General features: G+C 36.7%; 1 protein-coding gene across 2 annotated transcripts; it reads left to right on the forward strand.

The window, feature by feature from the left end:
• The first annotated feature begins 571 nt into the window (after positions 1–571).
• On the forward strand, positions 572–6516 carry LOC104216725 (F-box protein At3g58530). 2 transcript variants are annotated; one of them, XM_070170709.1, is made up of 12 exons: positions 572–825; positions 937–996; positions 1560–1643; positions 1983–2113; positions 2217–2292; positions 4269–4339; positions 4650–4736; positions 4899–4971; positions 5085–5152; positions 5243–5311; positions 5647–5686; positions 6010–6516. In XM_070170709.1, exons 1-12 carry the CDS (start codon positions 601–603, stop codon positions 6073–6075), a joined length of 1050 nt encoding a protein of 349 aa, XP_070026810.1. In that variant the 5' UTR covers positions 572–600; the 3' UTR covers positions 6076–6516. The 2 variants fall into 2 exon arrangements, with proteins under 2 accessions (XP_070026810.1, XP_009765146.1); XM_009766844.2 differs by having other exon boundaries at positions 574–825; positions 5647–5752.
• Positions 6517–7612: the final 1096 nt, after the last annotated feature.

Raw genomic sequence — 7612 nt, forward strand, 5'->3', positions numbered from 1 at the left:
TTCTCCCCATCGTCCCCCCTAGAAAATTCGCCGTCTCCGTCGTTGGAGCCGGTGGAGCTAGGCCTTCAAATCTAATCCTTTCTCCAGTAACATTCATAGACCTCAATTTTTCTCTCAATTATCTCCCATAGGAATTGATAAAAATTCTGGCAGTTTAGCTGCATGGTTGATTTCTCTTTTTTGGAGGAACCGGCAGAATAAGGCGGAGTCAATAAACTCAGCCACCATTTTCTTCTTCTTTTTTGGTTTTGCTTATAGCTTCTGTTTTTTTATTTTATTTTAAAATCTTTTTAATGAATAATAACAATTACATGTGCCATTTGAATGTGACTTGTACGCACTATGTCCACGTAAGATAAGCTACCGCCACATAAGCATGGTCAATGGTCAAAGGTGTTTATTAGTTATAGGTTTCACGAGTTTGAGTGTTTAAATGGGAAAGATGAAAGTTTGTGTATCGGCTTTCAAAAGCCCTACAAATTTAAGTGGTAATTTCGCCAATAAATTATTATATATGACTATATGCAATTAAAAGCTAAAAATAACCTACTTGTAAGCTGATAAAAAGGGAGTTTTTTTTGGGTATTCCGCCTTCCTAAAATGACAAAAGGACTAAAAATGGAGAAAATGCAGAAAGAGCCATCGTCAAAGTCCAGCAGAGCAATGGAGGAAAAGGTAACAGCAGAAGCGATTTGGAACAAAGAAACAGTGCCAAAAGTGATGAAAATAGTGAGTACCAGACTCCCCCAAAGAGAACTCATCAATCTTCTATTTGTTAGCCCTTGGATTCACCACACTCTTCATTCACATCCCTCTCTCTGGCTGGTTAGTTCAGTTCTTTATTTACATGTATATATTTAATCTCTTTATTAAAAAAATACCAATTTCCTTATGTGGGATTGTATTGTTTTGGTGTTTTTTGCTTTTCTCTTACAGGTTCTTGATTTTCATGAGATGAGTAATGCTGGCAATCGCCTTGTTTCAGCTCTTTCGTTGGTTTGTTTCCTTTTTCTTCCCTTTTCTTCCTTTTTCTTTTGTGGGTTAGTTATCATGCTGGATAAGAACCGGAAATCACTTGGTCTTAGCACCTTCATCTTAAATGCTCACCACTAGGCTAGGTTTCATTGCCTTCTTTCTACCTTTTTTGTCAAGCAATAGGAACACTAGTAGGAACTAGATCCATCTGGTGCAGATACTAGTGAGGATAATACTGATTAGGTGATTTCTTCCCATTTGCCCAAACCTTGGCGGGCGAGTTACCTGGTTCTTGGGTTGGTGGGAGGTAGCAGGTACCCCGTGGAATAATTGAGGTGTGCGCAAACTGGTCTGGATACCACTTTCATCCCAAAAAAGTGATGTCTGAGTTGGACATAAAACCGTACATTGACAAAGGCGGCAGATGTTTGTCTTAGCCTCCATCTTAACTGATAACCAGGCCAGTCTTCATTGGTTTATGTGATATCTATTAAGTTAGTGACGAAAAGAAGCAATATATGAGAATGGGTTTCTTTAATTTAGGGAGACAGGTCTTTTATTTGTCTTATATTTTGTTTTTGCAGCCTAGATATCGCAATGTGAAGCATATCAACCTTGAGTTTGCACAGGATATTGAAGACAAGCAACTGGAAATTGTTAAAAGCAAGGTGGGATTTGCAAAGTCATATAAATTAGCATGTTTTCATAGTTTCTTCTTTAATTTCCAGTCAGTACAAATTCCGATGTGGAGGCTGCCTCATTTGATTAGCACCTTTGACCTTATTATTTACCACCATCTACTTGGAACCATTTTATAATCCTCAGAAAGTTAGAAGTAATCTTTTTCCTTGTTATCTTAACAGCTTAGATCTTATCATCTAATGGAAATAACTAAAAGTTTGCTTAATCCTTGTAATATGTGGTAATAAATAACTTTTAATGTATCCTGCATGGTACTCTTTTTGTCACAGAAAATATGATGTTTCCGTGGTGTCATAAATCTGCAGTGTGGGAATTCCCTTTTAAATCTGGAGATTCTAAATCTAAATGGCTGTCAAAGGATCTCTGACAAGGGAATCGAAGTAGTGACAAGTATTTGTCCTAGACTGAAGGTCTTTTCCATTTATTGGAATGTAAGGTATCTCAATCTTCATCTAATGCTCTTTCCTAATTTATTATATAGCTGATGCATGACCAAAGAGATTTAATTTGTCACCTGCAATTTTTGGATAAGCTTTTAGGGTAACAGATGTTGGCATTACTCATCTGGTCAAGAACTGCAGATCAGTGGTGGATTTGAACTTAAGTGGCTGCAAGGTGCATGTATTTCTAATTTGTTATACATATGTTTCAGTATTATTTTATGAGCATGTCTTGCATCAACCTCCAGAAGCACCTGTTCCTAGGTGTGAGACCATGGTGATATAATTGTTAACAGAAGGACGAGATACACCTAAAATCAAAACGAAGGAAGTTGCTTTGAAAGACCTACAATTTCTTCGAATTCATGCAGACTTAACAAAAAATAGGGAACAACAGAAGAAAAGGATCCATACAAGCGATACCAATTAGTTGGGCTTAAGGCTTAGTCATGTTAGTATGCTCACTTTAGGTCCAATGTTGGCTAGCAGTCTTTTTAATCTTGTTAGATATTTGTGTGCTAGAGAAAATGCAGAGAACATCTAGTGTTAGAGAACCTAAATATTTGATATTTGATAAAGACCGGCCTAAATGGAGCGACATGGATATGATGATTCATATAGTCAATCCCAACTAGGTGGGCTTGAAACATAGTTATTATTGTTGTATAAATCGACTTTAGTGTTCTTGTAAATTATTGTTCTTGTCTAAAATGCTTAAGACTTCATTTTTTTTTGGGTAAAGTAAATATCTCTATTGATGTTGGGAGAAAAAAGACCCCATATATAAGCAGTATACCAAAAAAGTAAAGAACCTAAACTGAAATATGGTTCTCTAATAAAAGCCACCCAATCATCTATACAAGTAGGGACCTGGTGGCTTCACCAAAACAAACTGAAAACACGGGGTTATTACTCAAGTACACAGTGTCATTCTCGACCTGGTGGGCTGCCAGAGTTTGGGTTTTGGACAGCGATTCTGGCAAAAGGTTCTGGTATTTTCCATGGTACAATCTGTGGTTAAAACTAAGTAGTGAAGTGAGTTCTAGGGGGTGAAAGAAAGGAGAGGGAGAGAACATTTACTGGCCCAAAACGGCGATCATTTTTCTGGCCGGCCGTGACTAAATCCGAGATTCCCCCGTTTCTTCTAAAAAACGGAGAAGAAAAGATAGCTGCTTCTTCTTCGTTGGGACCCCTCCCCTGCTTTTTCTTTTTCGTTCAGATCCCTCCCTCTTTTTCTTTTCAGATCCCATACCCCTAACCTGCCTCCGGCTTCTTTTTCATTTTCACGGCGACTTCTTCTAATAGTGGAAGTTTTTTGCCATGGTAGCAATTAGCCATGGGCTTATATATGATTTGGTTTTCAAGTTCTTTCATTATTTATTCTTGGATGTTTATCAATTAGGATTAAATAGGAATGGGAGTTGGTAAATGATCTAAGAAAAGTGAGGAAGAAGGAGGGTGAAAAGGACAAAAAAGCAAGAGAAAAGTGTAATTTTATGTCATTTACACGCTTAAATGTATGTGGAAAACACTGTTTTCTATGTCAGCCTGAGGTGTTTACGAGAGTGTCTAAATGGTCCCTAGCTAAGTTGGAGTGCCTGACAATTCTTGCCAAGTTTAAGGGGCTATCTAATGATAATAGCATTTGATGCGAGCTCCATGCATCTAAGGCTTGACACTTGTGCAACATAGGATACACTCAAAAACTCTCTGTCTCCCTAAACCAACCTGATGCCATTATGTACTACATTCACTAGAACTTTATCATGTCCCTATTTACCTTATTGTAAAGTTCAATAGGAGCCTAGATAAAATAAGTTAGTTTTAATTTGCTCTTCAGTTATACAAGACAAATATGCTGAGGTGTTTGTGAAGTTCACTTCAAAACATTTCAACTTCTTCCTTTGCCTTTTTCTTTAGTGGTAAGTATAATGATCCAATTCTTATTTTGCTTGGCTGCTGTGTCAGTCTGTGAGTTCTACCCCCTACATTCATTCTCTTTGCCCTGAGCTGCAGGTGCTTTTCAACAGTTTAAGTTTGCAATATGCAAACAAGCTGCACTTGTTTCTCGTTATGCAAATCCTCTGACTTCCATTCAATCTATACTCTTTTGTGCTGAAGATCGTCTCACTTTGTTGATATGCTATGCAGAATATTACAGATAAAAGTTTGCATCTTGTTGCTGACAATTATCAAGAAATGGAGTCCTTGAACATCACTAGGTTGGAGATTTTCTCTCAATTTGCAAAAGATTGTTCTGAGAGAGAAAGAAAAAGAAAAAAAATGTTAAGGAAGAGTTGTTTTCAAATGTTATAGCATCTCTGGGATAGAAGTGTGCTCTTTCTTGGCTTTAGGCATTCGTCTGTTTTATGGTGATGGTCTGATATCGATAAACCTCCCTTTCTCTAAAAGGATACTTATAATTGAGTATCGTTAGAGTATTGCTAATTGTTTGGTCTTTATAACCTTTTTGAGAGGGAATAGATACAATTACGTCTTCTTGATTGTACTGATTTTGTTAGATGTGATTAGGTGCATCAAGCTGACAGATTCTGGTTTGCAACGGATTTTGCTGAAGTGCTCTTCTCTTCAGAGTTTGAACCTTTATGCCCTTTCCACGTAACCACTTATTTCATTTTGATATACCTGTCAAAAAAATATTTTCCGTTTTATTGTATGTCATGTGTGTATGCACCTTTCTATCTCTCAAAGATATACTGCAAATTTGCATGTGTTGTTTGATATCCTAATAAGACAAGCTGCTTCCTTTCTTACTTGCAGTTTAACAGATGAAGCTTATAAGAAGATATCTCTTTTGCCTCATCTTACATTCCTGGATCTCTGTGGTGCTCAGGTATAATCTTCAGCATTCTCGCGAACTGTTTTTTTTTCCGTGCATTATGCTATTGCTTGGTGCAATGATGAAATTGTTTATGTGACATTGTATTAACTCAAGTTGTCCTTCAGAATCTAACAGATGATGGGCTTTCTTGTATAGCCATGTGCAAAAACCTGGTGTCTCTCAATTTGACATGGTATGTAACACAGTTATATTTTAATTTTCATCTGGAGCAGAAGGAGATATAGTAGTATGTTCTTGGACTGATATCTATTGGCATTGACAGGTGCGTACGAGTCACTGATGTTGGGGTCATAGCAATAGCTCAAGGCTGCAGCTCTCTTGAATTCCTAAGGTAAATCTGGACCTAAAATTATCATTAAAAATAGGAGACGGAGATGGCCTATGATATGTTACTTCACCACCTCCACAAAATTGACAAATATTCAATTTTATGAACTAATTGAGATAGGGATGTCCTGCTTTTGGATGTTTGAACGTTTGCCTAGTCATTGGACCTCCAGCTTAACCAATAATAAAACATAAAGTATAGTTGCTATTGACTGCAGATTTGTTTGAAAATTAATTAATGAACTGGTGTCCCATTTCGGTAACGGACTAAGTTCATGACCTTCCAGCTATATGATTGTGCTATATTTATTTAATTTCTTTTTTTTGCTGCTCCTGCAGTTTATTTGGGATACTTGGGGTATCTGACAAGTGCTTGGAGGTACTTTCTAGCTTTTGTTCCGATACACTTACAACCCTTGATGTAAATGGCTGCACCAATATAAAGGTACAGAATATCTTTAGAATCTCCAGCCATGCTACCACCTTTGTTTCCTAGAACATTGGCTCATAAAATCGCATGTGATAAAGTTGGAAAACAACTGGATTGTGCTATTACCAATTAAGCCTTTCATCTTTCGATATGGTTTGCACAGTAGGTTTTCTAAGTTTATCACTTGGTCGGCTGGAGACCTTTCACATTTTTCTCGTATCGCCCCATGATTCATATGATTGTTCTTACTATGCTGGTACATCACTTTGTAGAATCGCAGCCGTGATCAACTGCTTAAGTTATTCCCCAACCTGACGTGCTTCAAAGTGCATAGCTAAGTTGTCATTTTGTCGATGATTTCATCTGCTCTTCTCTAGTGACTATCTCAGCTAGCTCAGAGTTAGTGAAAGAAACTGATGCCAAATGCCAAATTGCTAAAGGATACAATGAGCCGTTGATTTATTACCAACAGGAGAAAAGGAACGAAGAGGGAAGTTTACCTGCTTATACGAAAGATAAAACAGGGTAACTTGGCATGCTTTGGGTGCCACTTAGTGTATCATCTTTTCATGGTGGAGAATTTTTTAATTCCTTCATACGCTCACTCAATATGGTTAGCTCTTATATGATCCAGGCTGATGCATTTTCTATAAATGTATGTTCGCAGCATGAATTTATGGCTTTTTTGAATTCCTAAACTTTAAGCGCTTCGTGTAGCTACGCATGTTTTATGGAGAATCATGTAATCTTGAATTGGTCCAATGTGTATCATACTCTAAGCTTCTTTTATTTATCAGAATTTGTGATAAATCCTCCTTTCAAATGTAAGGAAAGGGGTATCATGATGAAGTCCTCTTACTTAAGAGTGGCTGTTCTAATATTTCCTTAGAGTGAGTCTGTGACAAACAAAGTGATGAGAAAAGATGATAAGCTTGAACGTGATTGACATACTATTGTGCAGGATAAAGGATCAAAGCTGGCATATAAAAGTGTATCTTTTGCTAAATCACACTAACAATTATTAGGAGGCAAAGTGCAGCACCACCATCTCTCCTTACAACATGTCATTTCCTTTTGCTAATACTTGAACTTGACTGAGTATCTGCGATGACCAAATCATCAACAACATAAATATGAACGGTTGGAGTTTCAAGATTGTTTTACTAAACATTAGGAAAGGTTGACGACATCAAAAAGCAAGTCAAGCAAGTCACTGAGTGAAGACTGAAGTGATTGGTAATAATACTTAGTTTCACTGTGAGTAACAACTCAAGGTTTTTACACTTGAAGATACTGAGATATTGACAATTGCATATTTATTTGCATTGCACGTAGTGTTCAACTTGTGTATTACAAAATTACTTTCTTGCACTTCTACCTCTTAGCACTGTTCCTTTCTTTTCCTTATTTTGAGTGAATCCGCTTTTCTCTACTTGGAAAATGGATTTAGGAGGCAATCAAAATTAACCCTCCAACTACATGCATTGCAGTCAGAGATTAAATACATATATCACCTTTGATTAACTGTCTGAAATAATGTCCCTTATCACATTTTTGTTTCAACCTAATTATTCTAAAGAGAATGACTCATATTATATTCTCCGGCAACTATGATTTACCTTACCATCATGGTTATACCAATTTTCTAATCTTGTGTCTATAAAAGCTATATTGTAAAGAAAGATTATATACTAGCAGACTTCCCCTAATAGTATGTTTGGTTCAAAAAGTTTTTGCAACTCTCTCTTGAAAATCCTTTTCCCTGTCCTATTTCCTTTTCCACAAAATTAAGATATTCTGTGATTTCAAAATTTGAGATTGTTAATTTATAGTGCCTATACACAAGATGGGTTGAATTTCCCGATTTTCGCTAAA

Source organism: Nicotiana sylvestris, chromosome 3, assembly GCF_000393655.2.
Source record: "Nicotiana sylvestris chromosome 3, ASM39365v2, whole genome shotgun sequence".
NCBI classification, from domain to species: domain Eukaryota; kingdom Viridiplantae; phylum Streptophyta; class Magnoliopsida; order Solanales; family Solanaceae; genus Nicotiana; species Nicotiana sylvestris.